At 45.0% G+C, this 17,350-nt stretch overlaps 1 protein-coding gene across 1 annotated transcript in view; it reads right to left on the bottom strand.

Annotated features, from left to right (window-relative positions):
• The window catches only part of LOC126204372 (LIM/homeobox protein Lhx1), a 487,576-nt gene that overhangs the window by 176,150 nt on the left and 294,076 nt on the right, over positions 1 to 17,350 (bottom strand). Inside the window, exon 3 of the mRNA XM_049938745.1 lies at positions 11,858 to 12,063. Coding sequence (XP_049794702.1) covers positions 11,858 to 12,063 — 206 coding nt within the window. The remainder of the gene's footprint in view (positions 1 to 11,857; positions 12,064 to 17,350) is intronic.

The raw sequence follows: 17,350 nt of genomic DNA, 5'->3' as shown, positions 1-17,350 counted from the left end.
TGCAAAACAGCCAATAACTCAACAGGTATTGATTTCCAGGCTTATAATTATGGGAAGTTTTCTTCTCTTTTTGACCTTTACTACCTCCGGCCGCAATATATGAGACTTTTCTAAAACACCCTGTATGTGGCCATAAGTTGCTTCGTCGTGTTGTCAGAGACGGCCTACAGCTCAGCACGGGGTGGGATGCAGCGATCGCATGGTTGAGGCGGGCGCATAGGATACGTGGTCAGCATATGCCCATGTGTGATGATTTATTCTACTCGAATGTTGTCTTAGTGTCGGAGCGATACGTACTGGGACGTAGTACACTCCTAGTCTCCTCACTTAACGACGGTGCTTAAAACGTTTTAATTGATCTGTAGCAGCTGAAGTGGCATCTAACTTTGATCATCCGCCAGTCAACGTTTTTCAGTATCTCCGTGGCAATACGCATTGGGTGAAACGAAATCCTGACTACACGTGCTTCCTTTCCGTGCCCACGTTCAACATGGCCTGTTTATCCTATTTAACAGAACACATGACCAGTTTCGTAGGCCGGGACGCACAGGTTAGTATGCAGCCTCCTTTGTAGACTGACTGCATTCATCCAGAATCATATAGGCACCACAAGTCTAACACCAGCTTTATCGACGACTGAGCTTGTGTTACCGTTCCACTTCATATCCTTAAAATTGTTGTATTTGTATGTTTGAGAAGAGCTCAGTTTTACACTATTAAACTTTCCAAGCGATTTTTCCGCTTCCGATGTCTTATCGTGAACATCATGTATCCCATCACGCTTCCCTGGGACACGCCCGAAGCTACTTGTACATCTGTTGATGACTCAGCATCCTCGCTAACGTGCTACTTCCTCAGTTCTGTAACCTCTAGAAGAGTTTGGATGATAGCTGAGCGCAGGCAAGCAAAAATTATTGCGTAATGGGAGCGACCAGTATCTACATTCAGCAGTATGACATGCTTACAGCGAAAGTGCATCCACGGCAAAGATTGGTATCATTATTAATTAATCGATGTTATTAGTTGGTTGTGGATTGAATTTCTCGAAATAAATACACGAACCAGTCATCAAAGTCGCGTTGCGGGCTTTCACTTATCGACAGTCGGTTTAATACATTCATGCATGTACTCGTAGTATAAATAAAGCTTTACTGATGTATTTCTTGAAGTAAAGGCTGTTACCTATTTTGCTACAAAGAAGATACACGGTCAGTGTTAGCCTCTGTGCACTGTACGGAACCTAACTTTACCATCGCGATCTATATATGAACGATTATAGTGGCTATCGAGAACTCTTGGATCCCAGACTGTAAACTAGATCTATAGATTTCCATTTCAGTCTTGCTGAAGGGATATCTGGCTGAAATGTGCCAGAAACATCGCAGCGGGAATTTGTAAGACCGTTCCGCACAGTATGCGTCCAGCTCCCTCATGGGCTCATTCTGCGGTGTATGTGTTATGCTCGGGAAGAATGTCAGAAGTCACGGTGCACCAGGCCATAGTTGGCAGCCTGGAGTAAATGCCATAACGTTATCCTTTTATCAGCCGAAACTTTTCCGAACATTATGATGTAATTAATAGCAATAGAGAACCAACTAGGACGCAGCACTAAGCGAAATGTGCAACTAGTGGGAGATCTTTTTTCTGTACTTTCTTTGGTTTTTGGGGAGGCGGTGAGGGGTGTGTGAATGCTGTGCACAGATGTATCGTCCCACAAGGTGCAACAGAAAGGTGACTGCCGTTTCGACAATTCTAGTTTCCTAAAACCGAGTGATGTAATTTAGCCCGTAAGGAACATACTTCGGTATGTTTCTTAAAGTGGAAATAAACTACTTTTGCAAACGAATGTGTTTGTTTTTGTAGGGCTGTTTCAACTCTCGTACTTTTTCAGAACGTTATATTCAGGCTTTTTATTGCGAGATCCGAGGGAGTTCCAAGGTAAAGTGGGTACCACTAACTGTTCATATAGTTTCAAGTCCAGTGGCGGGGGCCTGAACTACTTCTGAATGCTGCCAGAAGTCATCATACCACACAGAAATTGTGTAAGAGTCGTGGAATTGCTCTAATGACGATCACCAACTTTGTTTTGTCCAGTGAAAGATGCCTCTCAGCCACAGAGGTTTAGGATATTCACGCAGGTGTTTTCTTTGTCGACGTCTATTAGACCTTTCGGACGACAGCGGATAATCTTTTAACTTACCAAGCGAAAGAGGACAAACAGGATTCGAAGTTGTGACGAGTTGCCGAATACATTATGAAAGCGCGCTCCTCAAATGCCGCGTCTCAGTCCTTGTTTTATTTCAGCGTTCGTAAATTTGTACTGCGACTTTCAGTGTTTCCATCTCATGACATGAACTGGAACTGTGGAAATATTTCCAATATATGTTTAGTTTATAAAGCAAATTTCAAGACAATATTAGAGTCGAAGCTTCTGGCGGACCACTCAAACATACAAGCGTGGATGAAAGTGTGTCGGACTGACGACATCGACCGATGTTTCCTTGCTTGGGGACATTCCGATTTTGGGATTTAGGTCGCGGTCTTGTGCATACTGTATGGGAACACATTCGAATCGAATCGAATGCTTTGAACACTTTGCTGCATCTGACGGGAACCTATACCTATAACCTCAGAATATCTGTCGCAACAGTATACGAAGAGTTACGCAGAAAGATATGACTAAAATCACAGCCTAGAAACCAAAAACCCCAGAAATCAACAATGGTGTATCAGTATTGGAGCACGTCATTGAACGACGACATTTACGGGAGAGGATGAGCCTGTGTCACAATGAGAGTAAACGAAATGTAGATGAGTCTTGTACACCAGCTCTGGATGACGTGCAAGTATCAGAAGCCACGGCATGACATTTGAAAGCAGCGTCTAGCGCGCCTCAGTATTACAATAACAGAGTAGCTCGCTGAATACGTGTTAACAATGCAAGAAACGAATGTATGTAAATGTTAATAAAAGACAGAATGACACAGCACTCAAGATTCACTATTTCTCATGACACGCTCCGCTGTGGAGGACAGTCGCCCACTGTTCATGAAAGGGCAACAAAATATGTGGAACCACAACTGTCTTGCATGTGGTAATAGACACTAAACTGCAGCTAGGAAGAATTAAAGAAGGTGATCAAGTATAGCTGGGGAATGATTGTTCATATAAGAGGGAAAACGAAATACATGCTGGTTTCGTAAAAGATAATAATGGTTGAGAAATGAATGAGGAAGAACGTAAAATGTAAGTTGAAGTTCATGCCTTTCACCCATTGAAATACTTGCAACTGTATATACACTATATATCCAACACTATACTAAGAAGTATAAGACTCATGTACAAGGCCGGCAGAGCACATCTATTTCAGAATGTGGTCGTCAAAACGGTCAGAAATGTCATTATACTCCTGTATGCTAATCACTGCACGATCGCACTAGTAAGGAAGATGGTCAAAACATAACAACAGTAATTTTTTGCGAGTATATGAGACTATCCTACACAGAGGTTACGCGCGTCACAGACGTTATAAAATGTTTCTGGAGTACTCTGTACCATTTTTCTTCATTGCCAGCATATTGCTGACGAAAGAGATGCACAGCGGCGAAATGTGCGGAAAAAAAGTTCAGTGTTAGGAAATGATGTGAATACTGATTGTTTCAGTTATTAAGTTGTAAAGGCATTACGCCTTTGTTTATGACCACCGTTCAGCTATAGTGGCCACGAATAATGAATAACTGAAAAGCTGTTTTTAACTGCGTTATGTATGGCTGTTGCCATTTTAAGGAAGATTTTAAGGATTCGTAGAGCCGTAACGCACCAACACCAATCAACAATATTTTATTATCTGAAAATGGATAGATTGTTAGCCGAGACAAGTAATCTATCCAAATGAAAGAAGATTTATTGGGCTGTCTCCACATAATGTGTTTTCAATCGCTGACATAAACAAAAAAAATTCGCTACAGATCGCGTATCTGCTGGTTGACATTGTCAATAAACTTGATACGGGGAGAAACGAAATCACGACTTGGTGAAAAGAATGTCTGAAGAACGACAGATGTCCCATATCTTCGAGGGCTCCGTGATGTTGTCTTTCAAGAGGATAACGCAAGACTACATGTAACCCAGGCTGTCAGAGGTGGCAGCTCTGTCAACGAAATTTCGCACCCTGCACAGTCCCACATCACGATCGTGTTCTTCCTGCCATACTGCATACAGAAACTAAATAAAATTTCGTTATCCGCTATCCTTTCTGGTGTCGCCCTCCTAATGACCGACAAAGTAGCTACAGACGTAGCTTCTCGTATGCACACGCGCCCCAGCGTCGTGCATATAGCACGCGAAACTTCTCCCCAGCGCCGAGGGCGGCGAGTTTCGCCACTTGCGCCCCGGAGGCTAGGGGCCGGCCAATGGCAGCGCGGCGCCGCCCCACCCCTAATTGACACGCAAATTAACCGCTCCGCGTTTTCTAAACGGCCCGAGGCCTCCCCTTATAAGCGACGCGCAGAGCCCGGGGCGCGGGGCGCCGCCGGCGACCTTTCACAAGTTGTCGCTCCTCCCCTTTAACCCCTGCCTTGCCGCCCTTTTTCTACCTCAGACCCGTTTTATTTTTTTCCACCCCGCCAACGTAACAGCTGTAACGTGATTTCCTATGATGAATTTCAAATCGAATAACAGCGACAGGGAGGCGCGTTTCTGCGCCTGCGGGGAGACACGCTGGGACTGCGCCGACGGCTTTTATTCCATTTCCCGCCGGGAAGGCGCGCGATTCAATCAGAGGATGAGACCCGCGCGATACGCCGACTCATTCCCTACTCCTCTCTCTCTCTCTCTCTCTATTTACTGCTGCCGAATTCTGCACGAGGTACTCCTAAAGCTTCGCTATCACCGTACTGGACGCTGTACAGCAATGTATGACGCTCTTATCGTGTAAAAGGTCTTCCATATACTTACAAGTTCGAACGTACTGCAAAGAAATTTCTCTTTAGGTGACCGAGCATGTCTGTCACTACGCGTTTGTGTGGTTCACACTGTCATTTTCGCCGGCCGGGGTGGCCGAGCGGTTCTAGGCGCTACAGTCTAGAACTGCGCAACCGCTACGGTCGCAGGTTCGAATCCTGCCTCGGGCATGGATGTGTGTGATGTCCTTCGGTTAGTTAAGTTTAAGTAGTTCTAAGTTCTAGGGGACTGATGGCCGCAGCAGTTAAGTCCTATAGTGCTCAGAGCCATTTGAACTATTTTTGTCATTTTCAGCCAGGTGTCCGGATACTTTTGATCACATAGTGTAGCTAAATGTGTCGACTGCTTTTACTGTCACATTACATATTGCATTACCTTGCCAGGTTTTTCTCTCAGACGACAGGTGGCAATAGTAACAGTGGAGAGTTTATAAACCGTGTTGAGAAATACAGTGCACCCGTTGTCGTAATGCGGAAGCGAAGCGACGTTCGAAAGGGCGTGATCATTTGCTTTCGGGAGAAAGGCGGAATCATGCTGACTGATGTTCATCGGTGCCGAAGGCTGGAATTTGCGCGCCAATAGCGGTTCTAGGCATAACTAATGAGGAAGTATTGAATAGGATTCGGGAGAAGAGAAGTTTGTGGCACAACTTACCTAGAAGAAGGGATCGGTTGGTAGGACATGTTCTGAGGCATCAAGGGATCACCAGTTTAGTATTGGAGGGCAGCGTGGAGGGTAAAAATCGTAGAGGGAGACTGAGAGATGAATACACTAAGCAGATTCAGAAGGATGTAGGTTGCAGTAGGTACTGGGAGATGAAGAAGCTTGCACAGGATAGAGTAGCAAGGAGAGCTGCATCAAACCAGTCTCAGGCCTGAAGACCACAACAACAACAACAGCGGTTCTAGACGTCCAGTGAACGGTGACAGGTGTTTCAGATGAATCACGTTTTATGCTCTATCTGACACATGGCCGCTGGCGTCTATGGCGTGGAACGTCTGAAAGCAAATATGGAGGGAGCGTTGTGGTCTGGGGAAATGTTCTCGTGACATTCCGTGGGTGATCTCGTCATTTCGGAGGGCATGGTGGGTCAACACAAGTATGCATCCAGCTCTACATGAAGTTTGCTATTCCTCGGTACGATGGCAAGAATAAGCAAGACAATACAATGTATAACACAGCTAATAGTGTGACCGCGTGGTTCGAAGAGGACTCTGGCCATCAAATTCTCCGGATTTAAGCCCCGTCGAAAATCTATGGATCCACCTCAGTTGGGCTGTTTGCGCCATAGATACTCAACCGAGAAATCCAGCGCAGCTGGCCATAGCACTGGCTCCACATTCGTGTCGGTACGTTCCATACCCTCACTGACTCTCTTGCTGCACGTATCGCAACGGTCCGCGCTACAAAAGGCTAGTGTTCAGGTTTTTGACAGGTGGTCGCATTAATATGGTCGGACTCTATATGTACTGTTACGTCTTCTGTAGGTACGAGACTGAAGTTCGGAGTGACACAACTCGTGGCAATGGAGAGAACTACCAGCTGGTCGCCTACAAAGTCTCTGGCGGAAAAGCAGTAAGTTAAAGTAAACAGGTGTCTGCAACACCGACTCATGATCGTAATACAATTCGTCTCAAGACGAATCGACAGTACTCAGCGATAAGCACTAGTAAATGTGGGTTGTAGAATACCTACCTTAATAGCTATGAGCTCTTGTTCATCTTCGCTATGGTGAAACACAAACACATCTCTTCTACTGAACAAGTGCACATAGCTTTTAATGTATCCATTTTAAAGCCCATGTTTACTAGTCTTCCATGCTTGAAATGATTGTTCCCATGATATCCCTGACTATTCCTCCTGGGACGCGCTTTTTATACATGCCTATATACGAACTATGCAATACAGTCACCCTCCACATTTTTCTGTCTGTCTATGAAGGCTAATCTCAGCAGCTACTGTAAGGATTTTTTATGTGCTTCACTATTAGATAGAATGATTCACTAAGAAGGTTTGTGTACATAATTAATTACCGCAACGCCAGACAAACCTGGCTGTAGACAGTGCTACCCATGCGACGTCACTTCGCTGGTTTCCTAACTCATTAGCTTAAGTATTTTCTGCTTGCCTGACCATAACCTGATTTAACTGGTTTGTGTTACACATATGATTATCTTACAAATGGTTCAAATGCCTCTGAGCACTATGGGACTTAACTTCTAAGGTCGTCAGACCCCTGGAATTTAGAACTAATTAAACCTAACTAACCTAAGGACATCACACACATCCATGCCCGAGGCAGGATTCGAACCTTTGACAGTAGCGGTTGCGCGGTTCCAGACTGTAGCGCCTAGAACCGCTCGGCCACCGCGGCCGGCGATTAACTTACATTGAAGTGCATAGACTGCTACAACAAATGAAGAATATGCAATATCTTTATGGTTCTATTTAACCTTAACACAAAACATAAACTGGTTTGCACTTGCCTTGCTGCTGTGAGAAGTCGTCTGTGCTCCACACTACGTAATTCTTTACCTAAAGATGACGACGTGAACCATCGAGACTCTTAGTGCCACAATAAAAAACTACTGAGGGAGAAAACTGATTTTTTAATAATTAATTACTATCGGTTATAATTCTCATGATCCCATATGTAGTCGACAAAAATAGTTATTTGCGTGAAACATATTTGGATGGATAAAATATCGTTGAGGTAGTGCAAGAAGAATGATGGGTGCAGTTACATTTGAATGAGCCCGCTGGACGTTTCGGCTGCAGCTGCGGCGGCACCATCAGGAGCGTGACCCCGGCGGGCCATAAAGCGCGGCCCCGGGCCCGGCCCCGCCCACCGCCCCGCCCACAACGCCCCCGCACCCGCATATTCGGCAGGCCGCGCCGGCTTTTATAGCCACGGAACTCCGACTCACATTCTTCACGCTTCGCTCGGAATTTCCTCTCCTCCTGACCGCAGCGCGGCGGACGGCTCCTTGAAAACAAAAGCAGTAAACTAGCCCTCCCCACACCCCCACCTGCAGCGATGACTGAACGCGCGCGTAATGGTCTTCTCCCCTTTATTTTCTTTCTTTCTTCTTTTTTGTTCTCTACTTTCGTTGAGCTCTTGTGATGAGGGGTAGTCAACAAACAGTACGCGGCCTTATTCCGTGCCTCCTCCTGTGAAATATTTTTAGTACTTAGATCCGAGGGTGCACAAAGATTTAATTACTTCCGGACGTAATGAGACATTAGAGTTAATTACTGGTTTACCCACTGTGCAGACCATCTTACCATCTCTCGTTGTCTCGTCTAGTGTCTTGGACTTTTAGCGCAGTCGTGATGAGGATTTTAAACATTCATTCATTGACTATGTGTGTGCGTGTGAATATGTGCGAGAGCTCCTGTGTGTGTGTTCGTGCAATGGCAGAACTGTTCACATACACTTGCGAAAATTGTAAATACTTCAAAGGCAATTAAATCATTTTAAACAAGTAGATGCATCGTTGTTTTGTGGAAAATGCACGCAGTGGTCATCTGTCCTGAAGAATATATGGCCTAGCTGCCACAAGAAAATATATTAGTTTTTTTATTTCGATCTAAATATGATTTTGCTTTGTGATAGCTCCCTTTTTGCATCGGATTTTACTTTGTTAATAAGTTGTGTTTTGACAACATTTTGTCTTTTAAAAAACGCAGTTTGTTTCATCACCATTACATGTTTCGATGATATCTCACCGTCTTCAGTGGCTTTAGTTTATTTCTCTATCGAACAATGAATGTTACATGAGAATAGATATGGTTTTGTAACTCTGGTCGTTATATTAAAAAAGTCATTATATCAAAAAGTATTAAAATGTGTACGTTAGTACAATTAGCACAGATAATTACATAAACGAAGTACAAAATAATCCAAACACTAATAGTTTCATTATAGGTCTAAAAGGACACAGTAGTTAAGAGAAATCTCTGAGGACATTTTGTGTTCAGAACTCAATTATACTCCAGAAGATGAGTAAAGCATGTCCTAGTAAAGCATATACTTTTGTTAACGCTTTTAATATAATGTCCACAGTTCCAAAAATACATATATTCTCATGTAACATTTACCTACTGAAGCCAGGAAACAACATAGAAACATGCAAGAATGAGGAAAAAATAAGAAATGTTTTAAAAATATTTTTTTGTATGTTTCTTTGCGTGCATGTAATTTATCATTTGTTGCTGTACGACCATCACGAAGGATCGATTTCTCTAGTCGGTAAGAGTCTGTTATATCCTATGCAATAGGTTTTTACTGCAGTAGGTTTTTACTGAACGCAACGCAGTTGGCAATAGGCAACAAACAAGTAGTGTCCATGCGTGTATTTGCTCTGATTTTACAACAGGAAAACGGATAGAATGTTGGTACATTGTTACTCTGCTGCTTTTATATCGACTGTCTATGAAGTCAAATATCCTGGAAGATGGTGCTTCAATAATACATTTTATTTTAGCTATACCGTCATAAAACTTTTTTGACTACTCTCATAGCAGTTTGATTAGAACTTTTGAGTCTCCTAAAATAGATACATTTCTTTCCTGGAACGGAGGAAGGTCAATTCAGTTGTTTTACATTGAAACAATACTACCGATTTCCTGGAAAAAGACCAAGGAAATAGGATGACTGAAAGTATGTACGGCAACTATAATCCGTCGACTCCTTCGGAGCAGGATAATCCCACTGCTTAAACAAAAGTAATATGAGTATTCAGTCCGGGATCGGTCGTGGAAGTTAACGACAACTGTTAACTTACAGGCACAGATGGTTTTCTGCTGGAACATTTTGTGTACGGACGAGCTCTCAGCAAGTTGAATGTTATGACTGCTCACGTCCTGTCAAAAGCGTGAACATGTGCAGGAGCATTATGACCTTATTTTTTCGAGACTGTGTCATTAGAGACGGAAGGCAGATATATTAGTTTCCAACAGAAGGCTGGAAACAATCTAAGCAGTGTGCCTCTTGGTGCAATTATGTTCCAAAACACTGGAAACTTTTCCAGACTGCTGAAAGGTCATATTCTGAAGATTCACACCCTATAATAAAAGCTTGTTACGCTGTGTCCGACGTCGCACGGCGAATAACACAGTTGAGCCTAGCTCTGATTGTCCACACACGTAGCCTAGCTCTGATTGTCCACACACGTAGCCTAGCCCTGATTGTCCACACACGTAGCCTAGTTCTGATTGTCCACACACGTAGCCTAGCTCTGATTGTCCACACACGTACACATCGGATCACTCGTCGTACTCTCTTTGGTAAGGTATGGGTTTTTAGCTCTACTATACAAGTTCTCCATCTACATCTACGTGATTACTCTGATATTGAAAATTAAGTGCCTGGCAGAGAACACAGTCGTCTGTGGCATGCAATGCACGTTAGAACTGCTAGATAAGTTATGAAGTGGAGGGAGGCATAGTCTGTCAGTTAAATGAAGAGGGAGCAGGCGATTGCTCACTCTCTCTTCACAGCTACGTCACAATATGCACACACTGGCTTCTTCCGAATGTTTTATGGGGCTTTCGCTGAACGGTTTTTAATGAGTGGCAGACACGCCTGCGAGAGACAATTTTCCATTAAAAATGCACTAACAATTTTACGAAATACAGAATAAGCACATCAACACAACCTACACTAATTACCGCCGCTCTGCACTGTTGGACGGGAAACTGATTCTTATCCATCCTGTGCGGCAGTTAAGGCATTCTTCCAGAAATGGCCACCACCCTACCACAAACGCCATTCGTTCTTCTGTTTAACGCCGCGCGAAATGGCCGCGTCGTTTGAGGCGCCATGTCACGGATTGCGCAGCCCCTCCCGCCGGAGGTTAGAGTCTTCCCTCGGGCATGGGTTAGTGTGATGTTCTTAGCATAAGTAGTGTGTAAGTTTAGGGACCGATGACCTCATCAGTTTGGTCCCTTAGGACACATTTGAACGTTTTTTCTATTTACCGAAAGACTATTACAGCATTCCAATGGCAGCAGGACCATGGCTATAAAGCATGCGCCGTTCAAACTAACCCTCAGAATGTGGCCAGCGTAACGTATCTTTGTGTTAAAACTAACATCAGAAGTGTAGCAGTAGTGTTAGTGATAATTATTAATGAGTCATTTATAGATACAACATTCTCGTCACTTTAAAACCAAAAGTGACTTTCAGACTTTTGTAAAAGTACCATCCGCTTTATTTCGTGATTGATTTGGTGACATCTCAGGGTACTGTGATCACTTGCAGGTGTAAGACCCTTGGACCTTTGTCACACGTTATTCTCAGTCCATCCACCTAATTAAAGGGGTAGGGTAGTACAATACTGGTCACATAAAAATACCAACAGTGGCAGTATACAAATAAAAAATGAAGAAATAATTCATATCTAATTACTACGAAGTGCAACTGTTCAGCAGGGTGAAGGGACAGTTGAAGCAACGGAGTTTGTGCAAATGGAGCTGTAGGGCAAATTACGCAGACACTCTCGCATGGTTGCAGCCACCATTTTACTTTTTTATCTCGCATTATGATCAGCTTTGTACTATCGCACCCTCTTCCGCTTCTTTTATTACGTCTATAGATTTAAAGATGACTTGAACAAAGGTCCAAAACCTATTACATAACTTACATTCTGCTAAACACGAAACCAGTTTTATACATCATTCAGTATAATGGATTTGAACTTTTTATTTCCGTGGCTTCAAAAGTTAGTAATAGATTTAAAATAAAAATTCTTTTTCTCTTCACAGCCAGCTCTGAAGCACACAAAAGTGCAACATCTGAAGAATTTTATATCCAAATGTGCCAAACATTTGTGGAGAAAGCAGAAGGCAGTCAGTTGGCTGCCGCTGGGCAGTGTAGGGGACGGTGACTCACCCTGGTGCGTCTTGCCCGACATGTAGTCGTCCTTGCAGATGAACTTGTTGTCGTCGAGCACGTACAGCTCCTCGCCGGTGGACAGCTGCTTGCGGCACACCATGCAGGTGAAGCAGTTGAGGTGGAAGACCTTGTCGCGCGCCTTGCGCACCAGGTCCTGCGGCGAGATGCCCTGCGCGCAGCCGCCGCACTTGGTGCCGTAGCGCCTGCAACACACACGCCGCACTGCCGACACTCGCAACAGAAAAGGTGCTTGCACTAGACTCCGGCTTAGCCTCGGTTTCGTGCTCGCACCGACACAAGTTTATCATTGTCGCAGGTGGAAGCCCGGAGCTGTGAATGCAGACGCAAACAGTAGCCTCGAGCCGTGCAGTCACCATAAGCTAAGGACAAATCTGATATAGTGACGTTCCAAACAGAATTACAAATAAACACTGGAGAGCGGTCCAACAAAAGGTAAATGTGCAGCGTTGGCCGAATAGCTCGTGCAGTACAGACGGTAAACACAGCACTGCTTGTTCACACCCCTATAGGGAGTCAGACGTTTGGAATCCTGACCAGTTGCAGAGTCATCGAAATACCAGGCGAGTATGTAGACGAGCAGATGGATCCTCGGCCTCTCAGTGCTTAGCTGCTAAATTAAGAATCCAAAGGCGCCATGTTCGATTCACGAGCATTCCTAGGATTTTTATCTATCGCTCATTACTTCTTTCACCTCTGGCAGTATTTAATAATGTGAAAAATCTGGAGCGACACTGTGTTTGGAGTCAACATTAAACAATACGAGGTGTTAGGGATAAATGTGCCGATATTTCTTCTGCTTACTGAGGACAATGTACTGAACAACATTACATCAGTACTTACTTCATTTGCAGACTAATAATTATAATTATTAGGAACATTACGTTCTTATGTTGGTTAGTACCTACAAGCACGTGAAGCGGGAGAAAGCCATTAATGCTTATTTTTTGGTTGGTTGATTTGGCGGATGGGACCAAACAGCGAGGTCATAGGTTCAAAAAATGGTTCAAATGGCTCGAGCACTATGGGACTTAACTACTGAGGTCATCAGTTCCCTAGAATTTAGAACTACTTAAACCTAACTAACCTAAGGACATCACACACATCCATGCCCGAGGCAGGATTCGAACCTGCGACCGTAGCGGTCGCGCGGTTCCAGACTGTAGCGCCTAGAACCGCTCGGCCACTCCGGCCGGCTGGTCATAGGTCCCATCGGATTAGTGAGGGAAGGAAGACGGTGGTACCCTTTTAAAGGAACCATCTCGGCATTTGCCTGAAGCGATTTAGAGAAACCACGGAAAACATAAATCAGGATGGACCGACGCTGGGTTGAACCGCCGTCTTCCCGAATGCGAGTCCAATATCCTAACCACTGCGCCACCTCGCTCGATTTTATATATTTTATTTTCCCCTCAGTTGTCATTATTTCTTCCACTGTATAGCATTTTGCAGGCATGTGGCTACCCTTACAGCCTATGTCACTTTTCGCTTCCATGGCCGAGCTTTTACACTGTAGCTGCTGCTAACAGTTCCTAGATAATTTGCATGGACCAAGGAAAAACTAAATTGGGATGGCCGCACGCGGATTTGAACCGTCGTCCTCGCGAATTCGCGTCCAACGTACTAACCACTGCGCCACCTCACTCGGTAATGCTTACATTGCTCTGGGCAGCGGATCAGATGTTGAAGTGTGGAATGTGGACCCAAAATGGTCAGCCTATACTGGCAGGCGTAATCCGCTTAGTGGTGCAGTTAGGGCCGTGCAGAAAACTCCAGGAAATAATTTACTTGACGTGTCTGAGGGAAGACTGTCAGACGCGGAGAAAAAACAACACATTTGAGTCGGTACGTATTAAGAAACCAATGCACTTACACCCCTAGCACTCTGTAGATCCCTCACTAACTGCAAGCCACTTCAAAAGTTTGAGGAAAGCAGAAGATAGACCAGCTCCAACAGGAGTTATGCCAAATAGTCCACTGTGGTGTTCAGTTCAATTTTCCCATTGATGGTAACTACATTTTGCTTTTAGTCTTTACTACAGTCAGGGACTTTTCAGCCAGTTACCAGTAGATCTGTTAATGGAGCAGAGGGGAGTCCCAACAGGATACATTTGAGACACGGTTTCAGTCCTGGCTTTCAGCCATGGGAAACCTCCCTTCTAATAGCCGTGTACCGCAAGTCTCTAGAGGAACGGAAGGATCCAAATGATTCGAAAAGAGCACAGGTAGTTCCAGTTTTCAAGAAGGGTCGTCGAGCAGATGCGCAAAGCTATAGGCCTGTATCTCTGACATCGATCTGTTGTACAATTTTAGAACATGTTTTTTGCTCGCGTATCATGTCATTTCTGGAAACTCAGAATCTACTCTGTAGGAATCAACATGGTTTCCGGAAACTGAGATCGTGTGAGACCCAACTCGCTTTATTTGTTCATGAGACCCAGAAAATATTAGATACAGGCTCCCAGGGAGATGCCATTTTCCTTGACTTCCAGAAGGCGTTAGATACAGTTCCGCACTGCGTAAGACCGTACGGCATATCAGACCAGCTGTGTGGCTGGATTGAAGAGCTTTTAGCAAACAGAACACAGCATGTTGTTCTCAATGGAGAGACGTCTACAGACGTTAAAGTAACCTCTGGCGTGCCACAGGGGAGTGGTATGGGACCATTGTATTTCACAATTATATAAATGACCTAGTAGATAGTGTCGGAAGTTCCATGCGGCTTTTCGCGGATGATGCTGTAGTATACAGAGACGTTGCAGCATTAGAAAATTGCAGCGAAATGCAGGAAGCTCTGCAGCGGATAGGCACTTGGTGCCGGGAGTGGCAACTGACCCTTCACATAGATAAATGTAATGTATTGCGAATACATAGAAAGAAGGATCCTTTATTGTATGATTATATGATAGCGGAAAAAATACTGGTAGCAGTTACTTCTGTAAAATATCTGGGAGTATGCGTACGGAACCATTTGAAGTGGAATGATCATATAAAATTAATTGTTGGTAAGGCGGGTACCAGGTTGAGATTCATTGGGGGAGTCCTTAAAAAATGTAATCCATCAACAAAGGAGGTGGCTTACAAAACACTCGTTCGACCCATACTTGAGTATTGCTCATCAGTGTGGGATCCGTACCAGGTCGGGTTGACGGAGGAGATAGAGAAGATCCAAAGACGAGCGGCACGTTTCGTCACAGGGTTATTTGGTAACCGTGATAGCGTTACGGAGATGTTTAGCAAACTCAAGTGGCAGATTCTGCAAGAGAGGCGCTCTGCATCGCGGTGTAGCTTGCTGTCCAGGTTTCGAGAGGGTGCGTTTCTGGATCAGGTATCGAATATATTGCTACCGCTACTTATACCTCCCGAGGAGATCACGAATGTAAAATTAGAAAGATTCGAGCGCCCGCGGAGGCTTTCCGGCAGTCGTTCTTTCCGCGAACTACCCGTGACTGGAACAGGAAAGGGAGGTAATGACAGTGGCACGTAAAGTGCCCTCCGCCACACACCGTTGGTTGGCTTGCGGAGTATAAATGTAGATGTAGTACTGTGGTCAGAGCTGCTTAATGGCAACTATTTGTAGGCTAATTCTAGGACACTATGCTTAAGACGAATACTTCTAAGCTTAGTGCCGCTATCGGTTGTAGGCGATACTACACTCGTCGACGGCTGTGGGGTCGAGGGCTGGCCCTTCTATCCACAGACAACTACCGGAGGTTGTGGCTGCGACAGGCGCTGATAGCGGAGCTTACGGCAGTGTCAGCAGTCTCTCACTGGATGTTCAGCAATGCGCCACTAGTCTACCGCGGTACCAAAATCGGAGCGATTCGGGAGGAAAGCGTCCGTCGCGTGTTTGATGAAGCACTCCGGCAACCTTCATACAGCCTATTTCAGAGTGGTCGGACGATCACTTGTGATACAAGCCTGGTTCCTCAACATCCGTGATATCTCACTTGGTGAGAGTTGGCGTTTTCAGTCTGGAGCAACAAGAGCTCTTTGCTTGTTGTGCCTCTGCTACCAGTAGATAGAATGGGTAGATGGTGACACGTTATAGAGGTCATAAGAGATGGAGGACCAGCTCAAGAGGACAGGTGACATATTTCACACTAAAACAAATGCGATCTCTCGAAAACGTTATTACTATTGCTGGGTCCATGCGCGACCGTATAAATACCCCATCTGTCCTTTGTACTCGATACGAATCCTATCAGGTAAATATTGGCCGCAACCGTTACACCGGAGGCAGTCCTGAGAACACAAATTCGTCGAGATCTAAACACTTCCTGTTTGTAGAGGGAGGTAGTTAGATATTCTAAGAGCGTTCTCTGGTGGTGAGGTGGTTCAAGTTTCCTTGGGATAGGATGTGGAGCAGGCCGGAGTGGCCGTGCTATTCTAGGCGCTACAGTCTGGAGCCGAGCGACCGCTACGGTCGCAGATTCGAATCCTGACTCGGACATGGATGTGTGTGATGTCCTTAGGTTAGTTAGGTTTAATTAGTTCGAAGTTCTAGGCGACTGATGACCTCAGAAGTTAAGTCGCATAGTGCTCAGGGCCATTTGAACCATTTTTTAGGATGTGGAGAACGGTTAGGTGTAAGGTTGAGAGAGTGTGATGGTAGTCACGGATGAAGCTGCCGGCTGGTCGGTGCTAGATTTATGGAAGTGATGGAAATCGGGAGGTTTCGGGGTAGGAGAGGAGAGGTTAGTGTGGCTGGAGCAGTAAGCGTTCTCCAGCAGGCCGGCCCCGTGGATACTCCTCAGCTGACTCCGCCCACTCTGGCTGGCCACAGACGGTCATGGGGGTCGCAGTCTCGTAAAAACCGGTGCTACTTCACGCATTGGGAGGCCGTGTGCAGAACCTGACCGCCTGCCGTCAGCCGCCGACCGCGTTCACACTCGTACGTCTGGATCAGCGCCATGCGGCCAGGGTTCAACCGTAGGCCTCTCGCGGCGCATCCGTACCGTGTAGCACGCGAGCCATGCGTTTCCCACCAGAAGATTAACTGTTGCGAAAGGTGTATCGGCTGCAAGATTCATTTATTCCTCATCTTACCGTGCCCTTCTCCTTGCATCTCGTTATGCAGATGAAAGTTGATTCATTTAATTGTAGATTGCTAGCTTGAAACATGCAATTTCACCTTAGAAACTTCGGCGACTGATGTAGTCAGTGGCATCTCTAGATCAATCCTACTAAAACCAACGCGATAGTTATAGGAGAAGGCACCACAGTTCATCGACATATAGACGACTATCTAACTGTTCATTTCTGTCCCATCCACCTCATAAAATCAGTAAAATACGCAGGACGAACATTAAGATTTTGCACCCACTAAATAACCAAAACAGAACTGGCATCTTTAAATACTCAAAATAGTTCCGTGTTACTATTCCACTCCCAAAATTCATCTGTGAGATCTATCCTTCTTGCTAACCGTACCATACACCTCCCACCCCTTTCAAGATGCAGGTGGCTAAC

The sequence above is a fragment of the Schistocerca nitens genome, chromosome 9 (assembly GCF_023898315.1).
Source record: "Schistocerca nitens isolate TAMUIC-IGC-003100 chromosome 9, iqSchNite1.1, whole genome shotgun sequence".
Classification (NCBI taxonomy): domain Eukaryota; kingdom Metazoa; phylum Arthropoda; class Insecta; order Orthoptera; family Acrididae; genus Schistocerca; species Schistocerca nitens.
The sequence above is the reverse complement of the archived record's forward strand: the minus strand, read 5'-3'. Positions and strand labels throughout refer to the sequence as shown.